The following is a 23,772-nucleotide window of genomic DNA, read 5'->3' on the forward strand; positions in this document are numbered from 1 at the left end:
AGTGAAATAAGCCAGCCAAACAGGACAAGCGTATGATTCCCAAAACAGTCAAATCTGTGGAGACAAGCAGGAGGAGGACAGCTCGAACATTAGGGAAGGGCTCTGGGGTTACTGAAAACCTTTGGAGTTCGAGAAGATGAAGAAGTTCTGAAGATGGATTTACAATGAGGTCAGTGTTCCTCATGCTTCACAAAGATTTAAAAATGGTTATTTGTATGTTATATCATCTTACCACCATAAAACATGTAAAACAGAAAAATACAGTACATTTTTATTCTTTCTGTTTGAGAATGATCTCTTTGCATACTAAAAGACCCATACCACATTAGCAGTAATTATGATAACTCTAAAGTAAAAGCATGTTATCTCCAGACCTTATTAATCAAGGAATTGAACTCCATCAGTCTACAGTCCTTTCTGAGGTCATCTTTCGGTTTACACATCATTATGTAGAACTTTCCATCTGATCCTTTTAAAGTGACTTTCTTTGGCTTTTGAAGAGAAGGAAGGACTTCCACCTGAAAGATGATAACTTTTAAGACCAAATCCTTTGTTTCAATGCCTATATATTACACTTGATCTTAGCCAAAAGGCCGAGAAGCAATCAATGCCTAAATGTTATAAATACTGAGTTATTTAACATGATAAAAACATCATAAAAAAACCTACATTGAGTAGTACATTTGTATTTTAATAATTGATCTTAATTATTTATCTATAAAAAGAATGACTACCTATTAAGAGAGACACATTTTCACCCATGATGAATGACGATGAAGTAGAAAGATAATTATTCAACAATAGAAGTACTTAACTTTAAGTTTTGACAGTCCTTCAAACAAATCATATTTGAAATACTTCTTTAAAATATTTTTGGAGACATTTCTGCAGAGCCTGAAGTTATTTTGAATGATGAGAAATGTTTATAAATAAAAAGTAATTCAATGTAAACTTCTCCAAAATTAAGTCTATATAATCAGGTAAGTAAATAAAATAAATAATGTGGCTAAATTTAAAATAAAGTATTGCTTTATGTAAAAAGAATTTCATACAAAGTTTAGCAAACTCTGAAAGTAGTCAACAAGTGTTTTGAGTCATGGAAAGGTTGAGATGAATATATTTATAAAAGTTTATTTGTTAGAAGCATATGAGTATTGGCTCTTTAAAATGATCACATATATATAACTATAGCTCATATTTTAAAAACAAATCAGACTTTAGCTGAATTTTGTCTTACCCTTAAAAACAAACAAAAAAAAGCAAGTAAAACCTGCAATTCACAATAAAATTGAGTAAGAAAAAAAATTATGGCCAAATTAAAATAAAGAACATCTGGAATATAATACTAAGCTGAACATGGCCTCTTTTTTTTAAAAAAAAAACCTTTTTTTTAAAAAAGATCTATTTGTTTTTATTGGAAAGGCAGACATACAGAGAGGAGAGACAGAGACAAAGATCTTCCATCCACTGGTTCATTTCCCAAGTGGCTGCAACAGCTGGAGCTTAGCCAATCCGAAGCCAGGAGCCAGGAACTTGCTCTGGTTCTCCCACACAGGTGCAGGGACCAAGGCTTTGGGCCATCCTCTACTGCTTTCCCAGGGCACAAGCAGGGAGCTAGCGGATGGGAAGTGAAGTAGCCAGGACACAATCTAGTGCCCATGGGCCCGGCGCGGTGGCGCAAGTGGTTAAAGGTCCTCGCCTTGCATGCCCGGGATCCCATATGGGTGCCGGTTCGAATCCCGGCAGCCCCGCTTCCCTTCCAGCTCCCTGCCTGTGGCCTGGGAAAGCAGTCGAGGACGGCCCAAAGCTTTGGGAACCTGCACCCGCGTGGGAGACCTGGAAGAGGCTCCTGGCTTTGGATCGGCATAGTATCAGCCCGTTGCGCTCACTTGGGGAGTGAATCATCGGACGGAAGATCTTCCTCTCTGTCTCTCCTCTCTGTATATCCGCCTTTCCAATGAAAAAATAATAAAAATAAATCTTAAAAAAAAAAAAAAAAACAATCTAGTGCCCATATGAGAACCCACTGGTTGCAAGGTGAGGATTTTACCATTGAGCCATTGTGCTGGGCCCTGAATGTGGGTTTTTTTTTTTTTTTTTTTTTTTTTTAATTGGAAAGCAGATATACAGAGAGGAGCAGAGACAAAGAGGAAGATCCTCCATCTGCTGATTTATTCCCCAAGTGGCTCCAAAGGCCAGAGCTTAGCTGATCCGAAATGCAGTGACCCAAGGCTTTGGGCTGTCCTCCTCAACTGCTTTCCCAAGGGCACAAACAGGGAGCTGAATGGGAAGCAGGGTGGCCAGGATCAAAACCAGTGCCCATATGGGATCCTGGTGTGTGCAAAGCAAGGACTACAGCCACTAGGCTGCCATGCCTGGCCCCTGAATGTGGCTTTTTAATTGCTGAATTCTTTACCATTCGTAAAGACTATTGTATTTTTCCATTCTTACTTTTCTTTGTAAATACAGTTCACTAAGGTTCTGAGAAACACATTTCTTTTAGTTTAACTGGAATTTTCTTAACTAAATTTTAAAATCATAGTCACAGTCATAAAGAATAGGGGACTTACCGTATCATCAAAGCCCGCAATATAGGCCCAGTGCCCAGGAAATGGCTCATGGTTAGCATGGGCACCCAAGATTGATGGCAGAGTAGGTATCATGACAGATTGCAAAGGAATGAGAATTTCACTAAATGTTGCTTCTTCTACCAGCTTCTTGATCATTTTAAAATGTGTGTTCATGCTTAATGTGGAATTATTTCCACCAACCTGGAAGAAAAAATAATATATTAAATTTCCATGTTCACCTTGAAATACAGATATTTAATTTCAAGCACAAGAAAAACTTAATTTTTCCAGATATTTAAATGAAATAGAAAGCACCTCGTTTGAATCTCTGCATTTGTGTTCATGCGTCATTGCACACAGCACTTAAGATGCCTACAGTCCTGTATCAGTCTGCCTGGCGTGAGGTTGGGCTCTGCTTCACATTCCAGCCTCCTGGGAGATGACAGCTCAAGTACGTGGGTCCCTGCCACCTGTCCAGAGGTCCCAGCATGAGCTCTGGGCTCCGAATTTGCACAGCCCACACAGGTTTTTCACAGGTTATCTAGCCAGTCAATCAGCTAATCGAAGCTTATGTCTCTGTCTGCTTTTCAAATATAGTAAAAATAACTAAAAATGAACAAAAAGTACCTACATAATGGGACTGTTTCATGACTAAACAAGAAGTTTGTAATCTATCATCAGTTATCTGAAATTAAAACTTTCTTAAGTGTCAAATCTAGTTTGGCAAGAAAATATTTGAACTTCTCAGTATAATGATTAACACGTATCATTGTAGAGAGTTATATATTTGTTTATGGAATGCTGCAGCAAGTTAACTCAGTGGTAATATTTTGAAATATACGTTCTAAGAACTGGAGAAAATGCTAAGATTTCAGCTAAAGAACTGGAAAGGAGCACATATTGTTCATCACTTATCACTTATCAGTGTTTAACAAACAGTAGCCACTCTTTTGTTTTTAAATTTGTTTATGTTAGAGAAAATGAGCTCCCATCTATGGGTTCTCTCCCCAGATTTCTGCAGTGGTTAGGACTGGGCCAAAGATGTAATTAACAGTGTAGAAGATAACAGTCTAATAAGTTCCATATCAGACTACGACTACCTCACAGCAGAAATTGTACACATCTTTGCTAGCCCTCAGCAGTGTTGTGTTTTTGTTGTAAAGATCGACTTCTTTATTTAACAGAGTTATAGAGAGGGAGAAAGATAGCAGACAGAGGGAGGGAGATACAGGGATCTTCCATCCGCTAGTTCATGCCCCAGATGGCCACAACAGGCAATGGTGGGTCAGGCTAAAGACAGCAGCCAACTGGTACAGAAACTGGCACTCAGGTGGGATGCCAGCATCACAAAAGTGGCTTTACCCATTAAAGTACAACACTGGATCCCCTTCATAAACACTGAAATAAAAGCTAAAAGAGTGAAATGCAAAATCTCAGTATACTTTCCTATCATTTATGTAGGCTATTTCATTATGAGTTTTCAATGATTAAAGATATGACAGAATGTAATCAGAAACTACTTGAAATGAGATCCACTATTTTGCATACTTATATTTGTGTGGCTTATTTCATATCCTATGCCTAAAACTATTTCTGAATAATATAGATAATTTATTCCCAGAAAATTCACATTTAAGAAGTCTTAAAAATTTAGAAGAGGGATACATTAGAAATTTTAAAAGTAGCTTTTAAAGATAAACAATGTATATCTAATATGTACATCTGACACATTTTGACATGTACCTGTACATTTAAGAATTATAATTACTCTAATGAATCAACTGAAAGCATTGTGTAAGTCTCTGCTTACAACAACTGCATTCCATATTGGGGTGTCAATCTCAGCTCCACTTTTTACATTTTTTTTTTTATTTTTGAATTTTATGGTACAATTCCATTGGGTTTCCACTTTTAATTCCTGCTTTCTGTTAGTGAGCGCTTCAGGAAGCAGCAATGGTGGCTCCTGTAATGGGGACTGTGCACCCATAGGCGAGACCTGCATTAAATTGTTAAGATCCTGGTTTTACACTGGATGTGGTGAACAGCTGGATTAACTCACAGGATAGAACTTCTGGCTTTTAACTAAAATGAAAATAAATCATTAAATAACCTAAAATAACTTCTTTTTTTTTTCTTAAGATTTATTTTTATTGGAAAGGCAAATGTATAGAGAGGAGAGAGAGAGGAAGATCTTCAGTCTGATTTTTCACTCTCTAAGCGAATGGCTGGAGCTGAGCCAGTCCAACGCCAGGAGCTTTTTCCCTGTCTCCCACATGCGTGCAGGTCCCAAGGTTTTGGGCCATCCTTGACTGCTTTTCCAGGGAGCTGGATGGGAAATGGAGCCACCAGGATTAGAACATGTGCCCATATGGGATCCCAGCACGCTCAAGGTGTAGACTTTAGCCACTAGGCTATTGTGCCAGGCCCAAAATAACTTCTTAAAAAAGGAAAAGAAAACCAGCTCATATATGGCTCTCCATATATGTGTGTGCACCTCTGTAGATGCACTTAATAATAACATTCATACACAAAAAATTAGACCTTAACATGAATAGACTTTGTTTTGCTATAATCCCATTAATAACATACATAAAAACTATTTACATAGCAGTTACATCATAGTATTACTATAATGTTCACTATATAAGCAATGATGATTACTATGTAAGAATTCCAGAGATAATTTAAAGTATATCACATTATTTTATATAAGGAACTTAAGGACCTTCAGATTTTGGTATCTTCAAAGGGTCCTAGAACCAATCCTGCCCTGGCACCACGGGATCTTTTTATATATAATTTGTCAAATTTTACAACATTGATTTATAAGCAATAAGACTTATCATAGTACCGGTTTATTGCACAATTCTAGAAGCTTATCCGTGAGGCGAGTTGCATCTCCAACAAACTTCTCTAACGATTTTTTCATCCGGATAGCTTTATCCAGAATTTCCTTGCATCTGTTCACACGCATAGGATAAGAAGACTGTCATAACAAAAAGAGATAAATGAAATTTTATACAAGTTTCTAAAAAGTTACAAAACATATGACTGTGACAAAAATCAAAACGCATTCATGATGAGAGTTTACGCTAGTGTAACTTTCCTAGAAATCAACTTGGTAGTGTTATAAATAGCTATAAATTTATTATTTTTTTATGACCTTGTGAATTTTTTTCTTGGGAACTACTCTAAAAAAAAAAATAATCAATCATCTAAAATGAGAATAAAACTGTCCATCAGCAGAAAACAAAAACAAAAAATACATAAAATGATTAACCGAAAAACTGATTAATTGAAGAAATCTATTTTAAAACATCATAAATGTGTCTTCACGAATTCTAGTTTTTGTTTTACCATCTCTGTGTATTTTGTTGCTTTTAAAAAATAATTACTTCTCAAATATATTGGCTAACATATATTCCCATTGAGAAGATAGTTCAGACGGTTTAAATGAAAATATTTTGAAAAACACAGGCTAAAATTTTACTACAAGCATTACCAGTTTATTAAATATCATAAAGAAAACACAGGCTGAATTTTATAACCTTAAACATATTTGTTCTGGTAAATATCTTCAAACACCAAAATGAGATACAATGCCATAATTTTTCTTAAAAGTATTTAATAGCTAATATAGAAGAGAAATCCGGAATTTGCATCTCCATGTACCATTAAATAATTCCTGCCATGTAAAATGAAAAAGATGCTCGGGTGACTGATGCAGTACCTTTGACACAGCTGTCATCATCCACATTGCTTGTTGCGGGTAGGCTAGAAATACCTTGGCTATTATTTCCATTAAGACACGAAAAACTCCATCATGAGAATGACAAATCCGAGAGATCAGTTGTGAAAAAGCCGTCAAAAACTGATAAGGAGCTAAATAATCTGTGTGTTCTGTGATAACACTGTTTATTCTAGATAAATCATTTCTCATTTGCACACGATCAGAACGGCCAGCTGGGGAAAAAAGAATGTTTAAAGACGATAAAGCAGAAAAAAAAATCTCAGCATATGGGTCCACTTCACATACACACATAAAATTTAAGCTTTAATATGTTATTCCCATGCTCGAATCTAGATAATCTGCCAATTGGACAATTCTTTAGAGGGTAAAATATTTAGGATCAGTAAAAAACTCAATGGCCATTAATTTTTGTTATGCATTGTTAATTTTAGGGGGAATTACTTAACTGAACACCTTTCATAATGTGTCAGGTCCAGGTCCTGAATGAGATTCTCTCAAAGTTGACGAATTGGTCTTTCTCCATTAGTTTCTTGTTCACAATACTATACCACTTTATCAAATTAATTCCTATCTTTAAGTAAATTGGAGTTTCAAGCCAAATCTGACTCCATATCAGAGTTAACAATTTTTTCCTTGTTCCTTAGAAGTTTTAAATGAAGATTTACCTTTTTCCCATTCATATGCCTTAGCACCATAATCAAGCCACAATGACAGCATTCGGGGCATTGACTGATATATGAACTGATTTCCATATTGTAGAGATCTGCAGTGGTTTAGAGAAAAACATCGTTAGTACAATGCTCACTTAGATGTTACATGAATTAAAGTGTAAAATTTATGCTATCACAATCATATAATTTTCGGGCAAAAATTGTGATATCACTAGCTCTTCCTGGTAGGAGTCAGTTTTTACTTTTCTTACTATATTTCTTACTTAGCTCAGTATTGACATTGCCAAAAAAATCCAAGTTCTAATACTTCTTCCAAATTGTTCTTAGGATCTCTCCCTTTATTTATACTCCGTTACCATTAACCTAGACTATTTCCGGGAAATTTTTATAGTTCAGTCAGCCTAATTTTATTTTTGTTTTCTTGAATAATTTCCAGGCCCAAATTCCTGAAATTAGGAGTTTTTCGTATTCTTTTCCAGTCCAAAGCCAGGAATCAACCACCTGCAGGTTAAGACTACATGAATTGGGGCAGTACTGTGGCACAGCTGGCTAGGCTTCCGACTTTGTGTAGCCTTCCCAAATGGGGGCCAGGTGGAGTCCTGGCTGCTCTACATCCAGCTTCCTAGGTATGGCCTGGGAAAGAAGCAGAGGATGGCTCAAGCCCTTGGGTCCCTGCACTCACTTGTGAGACTAGGAGAAAGCTTCATACTCCAAGCTTCAGAAGGCCCAGCTTTGGCTCTAGTGGTTATGTGGAGAGTCAACCAGCAGATGGAAGAGGGCTGTATCTCTCTCTATAAATATATAAAACTCTGCATTTCAAATAAAAATACACCTTTTTTTTTTTAAAGAAAGATTACATCACTGACTCTGCCTGGGATTCAAATATTCATAATATGGTTCCTCTGTAATTTTCCATCTCTTTATTTCTCACTACTTGCCAGTGTACACATTTTAATAAGTCTCAATTCCTCATTTTGAGAATACATGATTCAACTGTTTTTCATTAAATATACAAAAAGTTATTAATCTGTTCCCCATAAAATGGATAATTTTATTCTAAGAAAATATGCAGAACAGAAAATTTGCTATCTTTTTAAAAATGTGCAGCTCAGCTGAACACTAACATTTTTGTAGCTTCACACTGTCATGCGACCATTGCTTTTTATTAAACTGGAGCACCGCTGTGCTTGCTAGAATCTAACTCCCGATAAACAAGCCAGTGATGATCATTACTCTGCTTTCTATCTCTGAATCTGACAACTCCACAGGTATCTCCCTTACATGGAATCACACGGAATCTGTCTTTTTCTGGCTGGCTTATTTCACTTAGCTTAAGGGTGATCCATGTCGAGTGACATGAGTCCCTTTCAAGGCTGAGTAACACTCCATTCATGCCTTGCAGGACACCCGGGTCGCTTCTATCTTTACCTACTATGAATAATATCAACACTAAAATAGGTACAGCAATCTTTTTGAGACTTAGGGAACTATTTTATGACATACAATTCCATTTGGTTTCCAGCAGCTAGAGAAAAGGGGACTTGCCCACCACTCTTCTGATTCTGTCAAGATTTATATCACCATAAATCAGGAGGACAGGCTGGTGTACTTTTTAAAGTGTACAATGTTGTGTTTTTAGAATTTTTATTTATTTAAATGGACAACTATTTGCTGATGGTCATCCAAGTTGATGGAATGTGCTAGCTCATGTTTTACCTTACATGTAATGGTTAATACACTAAATATTTTTTTTAAAAAAGATTTATTTTATTTTTATTGGAAATTCAGATATATATAGAGGAGGAGGGACAGAGAGGAAAGTCTTCCATCTGATGATTCACTCCCCAAGTGGCTGCAATGGCTGAGCTGCATTGATCCAAAGCCAGGAGCCTCTTTCATGTCTCCCACACGCGCTACAGAGTCCCAAAGCATTGGGCCGTCCTCGACTGCTTTCCCAGGCCACAAGTAGAGAGCTGGATGTGAATTAGGGCTGCCGGGATTAGAACCAGTGCACATATAGGATCCTGGAGCATTCAAGGCAAGGACTTTAGCCACTAGGTTACGACGACAAGCCTCTACTGAGTAGTTTTTTGTGTACCTCTGTGGGATATTTGATATGTACTTTTCAGCAATTTTTTAGTTGGGCTATTTTTTTAAATTTTGCTTCAGTTCTCTTCATATTTTGGCTATACACCTCTTCCCATATATACAGCTTGCAAATAATTTCTTCTTTTCCACAGGTTGCCTTTATCTATATTTCCACAACTAGGCAGAAACCTTTTACTGTGATGTTAATGCTTTTTGTCTATTTTAGTTTCTGCTGTCTAGGCTTTTTAGTTCAGATCCAAACAACAATGACTCAGACCACAGTCACAGGTGCTTTCCCCCATGTTCTGTTTTATTTTAAATAAAAGCTCAACAGGCCCAGCCTCCAGTTATATTCTTTTGCTCAATATTGCTGTGGCTATCCAGATTCTTTTGTGGTTCTATAGGAATTTTATGGCTTTTCCTCCCTATTTTTGTTGCAAAAAAAGTCATCGGAATTTTAATAGGGACAGTATTGATTTTATAGATCGCTTTGGATAAAATGGATGCTTAAAAAGCATTTGCTGTTCCAATATTATCCACGGATTATCCTTCTTTTTGTGTCTTTAGTTTTACTGATCACTGTTTTACAACTTCCAATGTACAGGTCTTTCATCTTCTTGCCTAGACTTACTCATAGTTTACTTTTTTGGCAAGTATTACAAATGTGATTGTTTTTCTTGATTTCTTCTTTGGGTATTTCATAGTGCATGTTGATTTGATATTCTGCAAATTTACTGAAACTCATTTATTATTTCTAATAGTTTATTAGTAAAAGCTTTTCAGTGTATATGATCTTATCATCCATCAACAGGGAAAGCTTACCTTCTTTTCAATTTGGAAGTCTTTAACTTACTTTTCTTGCTTAATTACTCATGATAAAACTTTTCATATCATGGAAAAAGTAGGCAGTTTTGCCTTATTCCTAATCAGGTATTGAACTTTCGTCATTGAGTAAGATTAGCTTTGGTTTGTCAGAAAAAGATCTTTCTTAAATTACATAACATTCTTAACATTGGTTTTGGGAGTTTTATTATGAAAGGTTATTGAATTTTGTCAAGTAATTTTCTACATTACCTACTGAGTTAATTCCTGCATCCTTAGGATTAAATCCCACTTATCATGGTGAATAACAAGTTGTTGAATTCAACTTGTCACTATACACTTTCTTGATGCCTGCTAGATTCTGTAGCAATACAGTGCTGAGATACTTTTATGTTTAAATCATTTTTAAGATTTTTTTTTTGTTTATTTGAAAGCAGAAATAGAGAAACAGAGAGTGAGAGCTTACTTCCACTCCCAAGATGGCCACAACATCCAGGGTTGGACCAGACCAATGGCAGAAGCTGGGAACCTCTTCTAGATCGCTCACGTGGGTAGCAGGGCAGAGGTACTTTGGTCATCTTCAGTTGCTTTACTAAGCACACTGACAGGGCACTGGATCAAATTGGAGTAGTTGGGACACAAGCCAGTACCCAAAGGGATGCTGGCATCAGAGAATGTTGTTTAAACTGTACCATCAACACTGGCCTCTAAGATACATTTTTTTTTAAAGATTTATAATTATTTTTATTGGAAAGTCAGATCTACAGGGAGGAGAGACAGAGAGAAATATCTTCCATCATCTAGTTCACTCCCCAAGTGGCTACAATAACCACAGCTGAGCTGCCCATCTGAAGCCAGGAGCCAGGAACTCTCTCCAGATCTCCCACCCAGGTGCAGGCTCCCAAGTCTCCGGTTTCCCAGGCCATAAGCAGGGAGCTGGCTGGCAAGTGGAGCAGCCGGAATACAAGCCAATGCCCATATGGAAAGCTGGTGCATAGAAGGTGAGGATTTGGCTATCAGGCTATTGTGCCAGGTCCTAAGATATATATATAAAATATATAAAATATATATGTATATATATATTTTAAAAGATTTATTTATTTATTGGAAAGTCATATATACAGAGAGGAGGGGAGACAGAGAGGAGGATATTCCGTCCAATGATTCACTCCCCAAGTGAGCGCAACGGCCGATGCTATGCCGATCTGAAGCCAGGATCCAGGAACTTCTTCCGGGTCTCCCACACAGGTGCAGGGTCCCAAAGCTTTGGGCCGTCCTCGACTGCTTTCCCAGGCCACAAGCAGGGAGCTGGATGGGAAGTGGAGCTGCTGGAATTAGAACCAGCGCCCATATGGGATCCCGGCGTGTTCAAGGTGAGAACTTTAGCTGCTAGGCCACACCGCCGGGCCCTAAGATATATTTTTAAATCATGAAGTCAGAAATTTGAGTATGACTTCTGATCGACAGAAATCCATGAGTTCTAGATTTATTTGTTTCACGTCTGGTATCTTGCAAAATATCAGAAAGTTATTTCTGCTCTTGGTGGTGTGCTTCTATTACTCTGGCACTCTTTTCTCAGCTTTCCCAGGACAGAAAGCTCATGGCTAACTTTGAGCAGCATCCTAGAATGATCACAACTACATCCTTACGACCCTGTATGTTTGAACATATTCACTTACTGTGATAGACAGAGGAAAGCAGCAGACACAACGGTGTGGTGCTGTAGTGTCTGGTATCCCAGTGGTATTCAACGAGCCATGATCTAAACTCCACCAGCAACAGAGTTGGAAGGGATGTTTACCGGGAGCTCAGGAGCTCAACTCAAAGAATTGCCCATCATGCTGGTCTGTTTGATTTGACCAGGAAGAGAGACAGAGCAGCAGGTCCCAGTGGGCAGAGCGGGAACAGGGTGAATTTCAAAACCCAGTCTGCCCCCTAGAGCCAAACTGGGCAACATTTTGTACAGTGTGGAAAAATTTTAAGGCTGCAGGCATGGACAACAGAGAGCTGTGCCTGTGCTGACCTGGGATAAGAACTGAGCTCAGTGCATTGCAGTGGTCCCACAGGAAAATAATACTGACTTCGGCATTGTAAGGTCAAAATAGGTCAGTGTGGCCCTCAGACCTAACGGCCAACAGATTCTGGCAAGATCAGTACCAACAACAAATTAGCTCTATAGGACTCTAGGTGTCTCCCTGAACCTGGTCCTGCTCCAACTGGATGTGGGAGAAAGGTTGTAGAGACAACAGTGCATTCTCAGCATGGTAACACAGGAGGTGGAGAGTGGCGAGTCAGGAAATGGGGCTATGGAGATTATTGTGGAAATCTAACATAAGAACCCAGACCTGGAACATGCTAGAGTGAACAGCACAACTGACTGCAAACAAAGAGCCGTGTACCAACTGCAATAAGTAAAAGTGAACTGAAGACCTGTGGCTGACAGAGCTTAGAAACCTGCCCCAAGGAGAAGAATCTGATAACCAAAAGTACAATGACCATGAGCAAAAGAGACAGTGGCACAATGAATATTACTGAAGACTCCCCTGCAAAGGAGCAAAACCCTTTGCCAACCTCAGAGTTAAATGAGGAAGACATTGAGGAAATGGGGGATATAGAATTTAAAACACTTGCTATAAAACTTCTTATCAACAATGAGAAGTACATAAAGCAGGCGTTCAAGGAATTTAAGGAATCTGTTACACAGCAAATAGTGGCAGGGAATCAAAGGAAAGCTGATATATCAGAAATGAAGAATACAGTGGGGCAAACTAAAAGTACAGTGGAGTCTCCAAAACAGAACGAAGCAAGCAGAATAAAGAATCTCAGAATTACAAGATATTTCCTGTCACCAAGGGGAAACAAACAAAAAGCTGCAAGCAGAGCTGGGTCAAGCCAAAAAACGTATTCAGGAATTGAAAGACACTATTAAAAGGCCAAATATAAGAGTTATGGGAGTCCCAGAAGATGCAGAAAGAGAAACTGGGATTAAAGGTGTATTCAATGAAATAATAAGGGAGCTGAGCCAATGCCTGATCAGAAATACAACAACTGGGACACGAATTGGTGCTCACATGGGACGCAGGTGCCTGAGGGTACAGTGTTAGTCCATTGAGCCATGGTGTCAGCCCCGTAGACGTGTGCCTTCTATTAAGATACCGTTCAGCATATGGTACATGAATGCAGTAAGTTGAATGTATGAAACATAATTTTTAAGAAATAATTTTTTGAAAATAGGAGCAGGTCATCAGACAAGCTTTCCATGTTGGATGTGCTCATTTTCGATTCCTGGTTACAGTTACTGTCTCCAGCTTCCAGCCAATGCAGACCTTAGGAGGCACTGAGTTCCTGTCTCCCGTGAGATCCTGGATTACATTCCCTGCTCTGGCCCTGGCATAGCACTATGCATTGCAGGTATCAGCAATGAGCCAGTGAATGAGTGCTCATTTTGTGTCTGTCTCTCTCTTTCTCAGTCTCTGCTCCCCAAATACATTCAAATTCCCCTTTTATTTGTGGATACACAAAAAGCAGTCATGAGAGGCCCCGGTAGCGTGGCCTAGCAGCTAAAGTCCTCGCCTTGAACACGCCGGGATCCCATAAGGGCGCTGGTTCTAATCCCAGCAGCTCCACTTCCCATCCAGCTTCCTGCTTGTGACCTGGGAAAGCAGTTGAAGATGGCTCAAAGCTTTGAGACCCTGTACCCATGTGGGATACCAGGAAGAAGTTCCTGGATCCTGGCTTCAGATCGGCCATTGCGCTCACTTCGGGAGTGAATCATCGGACGGAATATCTTCCTCTCTGTCTCTCCTCCTCTCTGTATATCTGACTTTCCAATAAATAAATAAATCTTAAAAAAAAAAGCAGTCATGAGAGAATTCACTATGCAAATTACAAAATTAGTCAGTTACATCTAACAAGTTTAATAAGCCTTTTATATAGCTTAGTATAAAAACTTTATGCTACTTTTTTGATAATGAACTAGATAAGAAATATGCCATTGTTATTAAATATAACCACTAAACATATTATATTTAGAGAATATATTTAATTTTCATTGTATTTTTATTAGTACTATTGAATATTGAACTTTTTAGAAGTATGTAGGAGCCGGCACAAAGGCTCAGCTGCCTGATCCTCTAACTTCAAGTGCCAGCATCTCATGTGGGTCCCATTTTGTGCCCTGGCTGCTTTACTTCCCCTCTAGCTTCCCGCTTGTGACCTGGGAAAGCAATGGAGGATGGCCCAAAGCCTTGGGACTCTGTACTCGTGTGACAGACCTGGAAGAATTCCTAGCTCCTGAATTCAGACTGGCTCTGTTTGGGCCATTGCAGACATTTGAAGAGTGAACTTGGGGGATGGAAGATTTTTTTCTCTCTCTCTCTGTAAATCTGCCTTTCCAATGAAAATAAATAAATCTTAAAAAAAGAAAACCCCAAAACATATATATATATATATATTATGGTTTGTTAAAAGTTACTTTCAAAAGTGAAGGAAAGTTGTATAAAGGCTGATTCATCTCATCAAAGATGACAGATTCAATCAGCAGTAAAGCAAAAGACATCCTAATATTAATTTAATAACATTCAGATATTAAAAATCATACTGACATATACAGTATGTTCACACTCACTTTCCAAAATGAAGGACTATGTATCGGATAAGATCGCCCTGTTTTTCCATTTTGTTGTCTGTGACCATAGGCATCAATTTGTCATAGTACTTGGCAAGGTAGAAATGTGCGTCCTCCCACTCTGGCAGTATCATAGTCACATCCTACAAAAGACAACACATGATTTTCATATAATAAAATGTTAATATTTTATGTACAACTTGATGACTGTTTTTAAACATTTATTTTATGTATTTGAAGGGCAGAATGACAGAGACAGAGGAAGGAGAGGGTGAGATATTGCCTGATGGACTGGTTCAATCCTCAAATGGCTTAGCCAGGCTGAAACCAGAGGTCAAGAACTCCGTGCTGATACCCATGTAGATGTAAGTCATCTGCAGCTGCTTCCCAAGCACAACGCCAGGGAGCTGGATCTGCAGCAGGGCAGCAGGAGCTCAAACTAGCATTCCTATATGGGATGCCCACACTGCAGTCAGAAGCTTAGTCCATTGTACCACAGTGCCACTCAGTTTGACAACATTTAGCACATACAACAATAACTGCAATCAAGACAAGGACCATTTTTAAATTCTCAAGAGTTTTTCTGAGCAGGCATCTTTGCCTCCAATCTTGTTCTACCTGCCGCCAAGGTACTATTATTCTTATAAATAAACATTGTTTTACCAATTTTAAAATACAAATGAAAACATATAAGCATCTTTTCTGCTATGTTCCTCTCCTTTTATTCAGCAAGTCTATAGCAATCCATATGGTGTTACATAAAGCAGTAATTAATTCCTTGTTACTATGGAGTAGTGTCCCATGACTAATCAAGGGTTTATCCATTCCTCTGTGAATGGCCACCTGGTCAATGCTACTCCTTATCAATAAAACTCCTATGAACACTTATTTGCAAGACTTTTATTGACATGTATAATTATTTCTCTTGGATAAACATCTAAGACAGAATGGCTAGGCCATACTGCAGGGGTAAACTTTTTTTACATACATTCCCATAATCATAAGAATAGCTATTGTTTGTCTTTTAGACTTTAATATGTGAAATGTTATCTCATTGTTATTTAATTATGGTATGCATTTTTCATGTACTATTTAGCAATTTTTATGTATCAGTTTAAAAGATTAGCAAATTAAGCTTCTAGTTGCGGTGTTTTTTTATCCCATATGGGGACTGGTTCATGTCCCGGCTGCTCCACTTCCAATCCAGTTTCCTGCTTGTGGCCTGGGGAAGCAGTAGAGGATGGCTCAAGTCCATGTGAGAGACTGGGAAGAATCTCCTGGCTCTTAGCTCTGGATTGGCTCAACTCCAGCTGTTGTGGCCATTTGGGGAGTACCTTAATGGATGTAAGATTTGTCTCTCCTTTCTGTAACTTTACCTTTCAAATAAAAGTAAAATAAATCTTTTTTTTTTTTATTTTTTTTTTAAAGATTTATTTTTATTATTTTTTCATTGGAAAGGCGGATATACAGAGAGGAGAGACAGAGAGGAAGATCTTCCGTCCGATGATTCACTCCCCAAGTGAGCACAACGGCCGATACTATGCCAATCCGAAGCCAGGAGCCTCTTCCGGGTCTCCCACGCGGGTGCAGGGTCCCAAAGCTTTGGGCTGTCCTCGACTGCTCTCCCGGGCCACAGGCAGGGAGCTGGAAGGGAAGAGGGGCTGCCAGGATTAGAACCGGCGCCCATATGGGATCCCGGGCGTGCAAGGCGAGGACCTTTAACCACTTGCGCCACCGCGCCGGGCCCTAAAATAAATCTTTAAACAAAATGATTTGGATACAAGTCCTTTGTCAGACATGTATTATAAATGCTTTCTCCCCGTCTACGGATTACTTTTCTGTTTTCTTAACAGTATTTTTTCTATAGTATGTTTTCACTTTAATGGAAATTATCAGTGTACCTTCCAAGATTATTGCTTTTGTTCCCTAAGAAGCTTTTGTTTACTTTGCTTTTTTAAATCTGGAAATCTGTAATTTTAGCTCTTCAGTTTAGATCTATAATTCACGTTGAAATAAATCTTGTCTATGGCACAAACTAGGGGGTCAAAAGTTTTTTTCCTTCTTCACATAGACATCTGGTTGCCCAAATACCATCTGCTTCTCACAGTATGCTTTAAATAATTTCCTTGGCAATACACAGAAATAAAATTTATTTTTATATGTTCTATTGTGCCAAGCAATTATGTTAAATTCATGAAATATTTCTAACAATATATACATATAATTTTGACTTTCCTATATATATATATAAAATCTTCTTACCTGCAATTAAAACCTCATTTTTTCCTGATCCTCATTATTATTTCCCTCCCAGTTATACTTACTATAATTTCCAGTAAACATTTAATAAAACTGGTGGTAGTAGGCATCCTAACCTAGTCATGATCTAAAATAAAAGTTATCAATATTTCTTGTTAATTTTAAGAAGCTGCAGGCTTGTTGCAGATACCCTCTAGGTAGTAAATGACTTTCTCTTCAATTCCTAATTTGTTAAGAATTTAAAATTATGAATCAATATTAAATTTTAAAAAGTGCCTTCTCAGCATCTACTGAGATGATTCAATTATTTCTTTAACTCTAAGCATGGTAAATTTTACTAATTAGCTTTCATATAATGAATCAACCCCGTGTTATTAGAATAAACTCAATCAAAATGATCCAGTTAATGCTGTTGAATTTATGTGAGACTGTAGCATGATTTGCTTTTCTGGTAATATTTTATTAGGTTTAGCATGAAAACTATTCTGAATTCCTTACACAACCCAAGAAGTGTTTCATCTTAGTCTTCGTGAAAGGATCTGAAAAGATTTGCTATTATTCCTTTTTCAGATATCTGGTAGATATTCAAAAGTGAACTAACTATGAGGTTACAATTGTGGTAAGCTGTTTAATTACTTTAACAGCTAGGCGACTAACAAAGTTTTCTATTTGTCTTTGTGTCAAGTTTGGTAAATTTTAATTTTTCTTAGGAATCTATATGCAAAAAAAAAAAAACCACTCAGCTGGAAACATTTTAAAATTTCCACCTGCAATTTTCTTGTGACACATGGTTTAAGAAAGGCATTAAGCCTTAGGACATCATCAATGTAAAGTTTAAGCTAATGAGGAAATTATAAATTGGTCTTACTTAAAAATTTCAGAAGGGATATAGTTAACTTTGAAAAGGAAGGCAAGGAGAGTGATTATTGAGATAAAATAAAGTTAGGAGGGTTATGGAAAGGTAATAACACTCCATTCATAATGTCAATGATGGTTTTGTGAGTACATTTACTCCATGCTAATTCCACATATTTACATTATACATTCAATAAAATGTCTTACTTTTCCTATATTTATAAATGTATAAAATGGATTTTAAAGTATCTTATCCAGTTTCAAAGCCAAAATGCATTTTCTGAATTTCTAACTGAAATTGTATTATAATACTTACCTTATATTTTTTCATAATTGCATTGCTTTCGAAATTTGCTGTTTCCTCCATAAATCGGCCCACTAGCAGAGTAGCTCGGCCATGGATCAATGTGTTCTTACTGTCAGTGGTTGTATTTTCAGGAAAGCATAATTCAACACCCTTCTGAAGAACAATTAGTGCCTGGTGAACATCACCCTAAAAGAACAAAGGCAATAACAAGCTTTTTAAAGAACATGCTTCTGTTTTCTGAACAACTAAGTCATTAACATTTGAAATTCATTACATATGTTTATGTACAAACCCATCTGTAATCTGTTTAACTCCCATTTACCTCTTACTGAAATCCATTAACTTCTTCATTTTACAATTGAGTGAAGTGCGGAGAACTGGAGGTAGCAGTAATGGATAAATTAAAATCTCTGTTTTATGGAAGTTCACAGTCAAGTGAAGAAAAAGACCAATATTATAGCACATTGTACTAAAGGCGACGGTAAAGGAATACACATTGGTGTTACAAAGGATAACGAACAGAGTCCTCTAAATCTACCCAAGCAAATAGGAAAATGAAAGAGAGCAGTTTCAGAAAGACTCCTAATGTGAAATAAAAAAAATCTGAATTGGTTCTTAAACTGTGGATACTAATTTTCCAAGCAGAGAACTTAGGTCAAACATTCTATATAGGAAGAATACGAATTTTAACTGGGAGCAAAGCAAGTACACATGATCACTGCCTCATCCTGGTTTTCCACAAACAATTGTGGAAACAATTTTCACAATGTTGTGAAAGTCATAAATATTCAGAAGAAACCAGATTCTGAATTTTGACTTTTTTTCCTGGACTCACAATATACAACATAATACTTTTTGTGATGCTGAATTTCAGTAAGTCATAGCTCCCAGTCAGCCACATGACCATGAACATCAATAAATTCCACAATTATATATATTTGCCAAGACCCCAGTGGAAGCATAAAAACCACACACAGTGCTAGACACCAAGGAAACAGGCATCCCGGAAAGATATCCTTGTATTTCAGAAAAACAGCATTAAAAATATGAATTTATTTTTTGATAATATGTAGCAAATCCCTGAAAAATTGATGGATTTTGGGAATGGTAGAATGGCATAGCGGGCCATTTTCACCTGTGATACTAGCATCCTGTACGAGTACCAGTTCCAGTTCTGACTGCTCTACTTCCGATCCAGCTCTTTGGTAATAGTCTAGCAAAGCAGTGGAATGGCCCAAGGGAACTGGGTCCTGGGACCCTCATGGGAGGCAGCCCAAAGATGCTCCTGGATCCTAGTTTCGGACCAACCCAGCACTGTACAACAAGGACATTTAGTGAGTGAACCAGTGGATGGAAGATCTCTTTCTTTTGCTTTCACTCTCTGTAACTCTTTCAAGTAAAATAGATAAATTTTTGTTTTAAATTATGGATTTCAAAAGTTTTACACAAAAATAAATTTATATTTTAGTTCCATTTTCCACAAGCTTTCTGAAGTGCCTTTGTTGTTTCTTCCTACATGTACATCTGTATGATAAAGTTTACTTTAGGAATTAAACAAATTGGCAATATCTAATAATAACACACTGTAATAAACATTGTATAGTGGAGCCTGCAACATCAACATCCCATATGACCACCAGTTCAAGTCCTGGCTGCACCACTCCAACTCCTTGAAAAGTGCCTTGCAAAGCAGTAGAAAATGGCCCCATTCTTGAGTCTCTGCCACATACGTGTGAAACCTGAAGGGAAATCCAGGCTCCAGGCTCAGGCTCGAGCTGCTGTGCTCTTTTGGGAGAATGGAAGCTTTCTGTTTCTCTTTGTGTCTCTCATTCTGTTGGACCTCCAAATATGCAAATTGTTACAAAAGGTTATTTACAACTTATGAATTATTTATTAGGTTACTTGTGGTCAGAGGTTGACCACAGGTACGTGGAACTGTAGATAAGGGAACTGTATAACTGTGCTTCAAAGTTACGATGTTTCATATTAATGCCATTTTTAATTTACAAAGTTTAAACTTACAATAGGTTTATTAAGGTGTAACATGATTATATGCCAAGGAGTATCTGTAGTCTTGCTTTGGCTGGTTAGTGATGAACCTTAAAGGCTGTCTGGGACTAGTCAAAAAGGAACTTTCTAAAATTTAGAGTTAACCCTAAAGGTACAAAGACTGCTTTGAAAGATGTAATAATTTAGAAGAAGCAACATGATTCAATGTGCACGTTAGAAAGATAACAGACTTCAAAGGGACCTGTGCTGTGGTATAGTATGTTAGACCTCTGCCTCTAGTACCAACATGCCACATGGGAACAGGTTCCAGTCCTGGCCACTCCACTTCCAGTTCAACTCCCTCTCAATCTGCCTGGGAAAGCAGCAAAAAATGGCCAAAGTCCCTTGGCCCCTGAACCCAAGTGGGAGATCTGGAAGAAGCTCAGGATGTGCTGCAATTGCTGTGGCCAGTTAGGGAGTGAACCAGAGGATGGAAAATCTCTTTGTGTCTCTCCTTTTCTCTCTGCAAATGTGCTTCTCAGATAAAAATAAGTAAATCTTTTTTTAATGATTCCTTTATTTTTATTGCAAAGTCAGACGTACAGAGAGGAGAGACGGAGAAGAATATCTTCTGTCCGATGATTCAATCCCCAAGTGGCTACAATGGCTAGAGCTAAGTCGATCCGAAGCCCGGAGCCAGGAGTTTCTTCCAGGTCTCCCATGTGTGTGCAGGGTTCCAAGGCTTTGGGCCATCCTCAACTGCTTTCCCAGGCCACAGGCAGGGAGCTGGATGGGAAGCAGGGCTGTCAGGATTACAACTGGTCTGCATTTGGGATCCTGGCACATTCAAGGTGAGGACTTTTAACCACTACGCTAGGTTACTGCACCAGGCCCATTCAGTAAATGGTGAAATTTAACACAGAGAAATAGTGAAATTCTAAAGGAAGTGTTATTAGTGTCTACAAGTAAGCGTGTAAATTAAAGCAGTAAGAAAAGGGACAATTCAAGAAATATTTCCAACTCAACAAGTAAAAGTTTAAGCTTCCAGCTGGATGTAGAAGGTAAAAATGAGAAAGGAATTTGGGATGAAGTTCATATTTTTATTTTAGATGAGAGAATGGAATAGTTTGGTTACAGGGAATCAGAGAGGAGATACGGGTAGTGTTATTTAGCAAACTGCATTTTCAATTTATATCGATCTTAACATATCACAATACAAGGATAGGGCCAGCTCAGGAAATGTAACTTCTGTAGGCTGCATGATCATCTTTAAGTACAATCCATGAAACAACTCCCTGTCCTTTCTCGATAACTACAAAATTGCAAAAAGCCTAAATAGCACCAACTTAGCTCCAAGGGGTCAATTTCAAAGCATGCTAAGCCTATTATGAACTCTGGACTCATAAGAAGCAGGGGGAGATATGTAAGTAAATTACCATTTAAAGCTAGCACAGAAATTTTGCAAGTTCAAAAGTCTACTTCAGGACATGCGTTGTGGCATGTCACAAGATCAGCATCACCTGCGCATTTCCCAGCTGTTCCACATTGCAAACAGCACCCTGCTAAGAACCTGGGAAAAGCAGCAGAGGACGGTTTGAGTCCTGGGACCCCACCAGCAATGTGGGACACGGAGATGAAGCTTCTGAACCAGTTTTGGTAATTTTTGACATCTGGGAAGTCAATGAGCTCATAGAAGCACTAGCACTCACTCTCTTTCTGAAACTCTGACTTACAAATAAATAAATATTTAGAGTTCCCCTTCCTATTACTGTTGTTTTAATCTGCGACCTGCTGAGAAGTTCTCATATTAAATCTTTCATTTAAGGATATATTAGAAATCAACTTTGACAGAAATACTGATAAACTCCCAGAATTACTTGAAAGTAAAGGACAATATTACATTCATCAATCATCTGACAAATATTCACTGTGTGTCTACTAAATATACCCCGTATACATCCAGAATGTAAAAACCAAAAAATGGATCAAAACAGGACAGATGACAGCAGAAAGACTTGATTCTTGAAGCGGAAAGGAAATTAAGCACTGCAGGCTAGAACAAATAGCTTTTCAGGACTACACTAGATAAATAACAAAGAAATGGGACAGAATAAGAAAGTTCTAAATTTGAATTCAGGATCTTCTCTCAATTGGGCCTCTGCAAGAAAAATATAATCCTCCGCAGAGTGAATACGTGATGCCACACCCTGGACCGTTACCTTGGACCACAGCCACTTTGCCCTTTCCACATACAGTTCAGCAAGCCGAGATTCTCCCGCATTAAGGAGGGCATTGTAGGCCGTCTGGTGGTGACCAGCCTTTCTAGCTACTCTGGCACTCTGTAGCCAGCATTCTCCAACCATTTCATTGTAGTCTGGTCTAAAGAAATGTAATTAAACAGGGGAAGAAAGAAAGAATTTGTAAGTGTACCCAACATTTTCAGGAAATCAATGACTAATTTGTTAAAAAGCCATGATTTTAACTTTCTTACGATGTTTCCTTTTTACCATCTATGTCTATGAAGATTTTATTTTTTATTTAAATCAGTACCTCTGATATATATATACATATATATATATATAACATTAAAAATTATGGCATATAAAATAGATTTTTAAATTCTAGGTTTACTGCAACTATGCAGTATAGCCTTGTTAACTGAAAACAGAAAATCACAGATTCAATTAGGAGGTTAGAAAACAGATTTACAAAAATAATGCCAAGTATAAGATGCCTGGAATTTAAAAAAACAAAAACAAAGTAGACTGCAAACCTTTTGTTGAGACTTAATAAAGCTCTCCGGAGAGCCAGGATTGGCTCCTTGGCTCTGTAAGAATTCTGCGTCATTTCTAGTCGAGCTACCCAGTTTAGGGAATCTTCTTGAGAACTGTCACCCGGAGACTGGTGAAAAAGTGGTTTGAGGCTATGCTCCAATTCACACAACATGTGCAACCTATACAAAAAAGCAATGTTAAAATGCTATCACATTTGGTTTTACTAGTTTCATATACAAAGTATGACTTTAAGTCTGACATAAACAATCTAAAATACACATTTTTCTTTGGAAGAACACTCATATATATTCTTGGTACATTCAGAGCAACATTTATGTCTTTTTAAACTGGGAATAACTACCAATTTATGCTGGTTAAAATATTTAGGACTTTGTCGTGATACCTGAATTCCCATGAACTAAAAGAAATACAACATTAAACTCAAATGTGTTATTATCAAATTTTATCACTTTATATGAAGGTAAAAGAAAATGTGGATCCATTATAAATCAAGACAAAATATTTGCAAACGAGTATTGTTACTGTACAAGGGCTAGACATAGCATAAATCAATAAAAAAAAAACTGAAATAATTTCTTTTCCTGGAATGATGGAAACTGACTTAGCTACATAGTTCTCCCCCCTCTGGATAACAGCTTATGTCTATGACTCAGTGTTCAGGGCTCAAGGATGCAGCTGAGCATCTGGAGAAAAGAATTCAACTCAGCAGTCCAATCTACAGTTTCATTAAGACATTACCATAATGGGTGACACAAAACACCGTGAATTTTAAATTCAAGCAAATTTAATCAAGTTTCAAATTAGTATTATTATAGCACTTTCCCTCATCATTATTCCTCAGGTGAATCATTAGACTTAAACTTGTTTAAAAATCATTTTCTTCCTCTCTTGTCAAAATTAGTATTCTTTACTAATAATGTAAAAGCCTACATGTTGAGGGATAAATGTCATTGAATTTATACACAAGAAGGGAAGGAAAGTAACAAGCAATAAGCACGAGTCTGTCAAGAATACATGTGTAGAATACTTAGGTTAGTT

The 23,772-nt window shown here is 37.6% G+C and overlaps 1 protein-coding gene across 2 annotated transcripts in view; it reads right to left on the reverse strand.

The window, feature by feature from the left end:
- ATR (ATR serine/threonine kinase) overlaps nt 1-23,772 on the reverse strand; it is a 106,405-nt gene that overhangs the window by 14,224 nt on the left and 68,409 nt on the right. For both annotated transcript variants that reach the window (XM_040974741.1, XM_040974739.1), the window contains 9 exons: nt 22,713-22,892; nt 22,159-22,318; nt 17,960-18,136; nt 14,530-14,672; nt 6,987-7,084; nt 6,301-6,533; nt 5,422-5,556; nt 2,571-2,771; nt 375-518 (listed from right to left, as the gene is read on the reverse strand). In XM_040974741.1, coding sequence (XP_040830675.1) covers nt 375-518; nt 2,571-2,771; nt 5,422-5,556; nt 6,301-6,533; nt 6,987-7,084; nt 14,530-14,672; nt 17,960-18,136; nt 22,159-22,318; nt 22,713-22,892 — 1,471 coding nt within the window. The remainder of the gene's footprint in view (nt 1-374; nt 519-2,570; nt 2,772-5,421; nt 5,557-6,300; nt 6,534-6,986; nt 7,085-14,529; nt 14,673-17,959; nt 18,137-22,158; nt 22,319-22,712; nt 22,893-23,772) is intronic.

The sequence above is a fragment of the Ochotona curzoniae genome, unplaced genomic scaffold (genome assembly GCF_017591425.1).
Source record: "Ochotona curzoniae isolate NIBS_2020 unplaced genomic scaffold, NIBS_Ocur_1.0 contig_2599, whole genome shotgun sequence".
Classification (NCBI taxonomy): Eukaryota; Metazoa; Chordata; class Mammalia; order Lagomorpha; family Ochotonidae; genus Ochotona; species Ochotona curzoniae.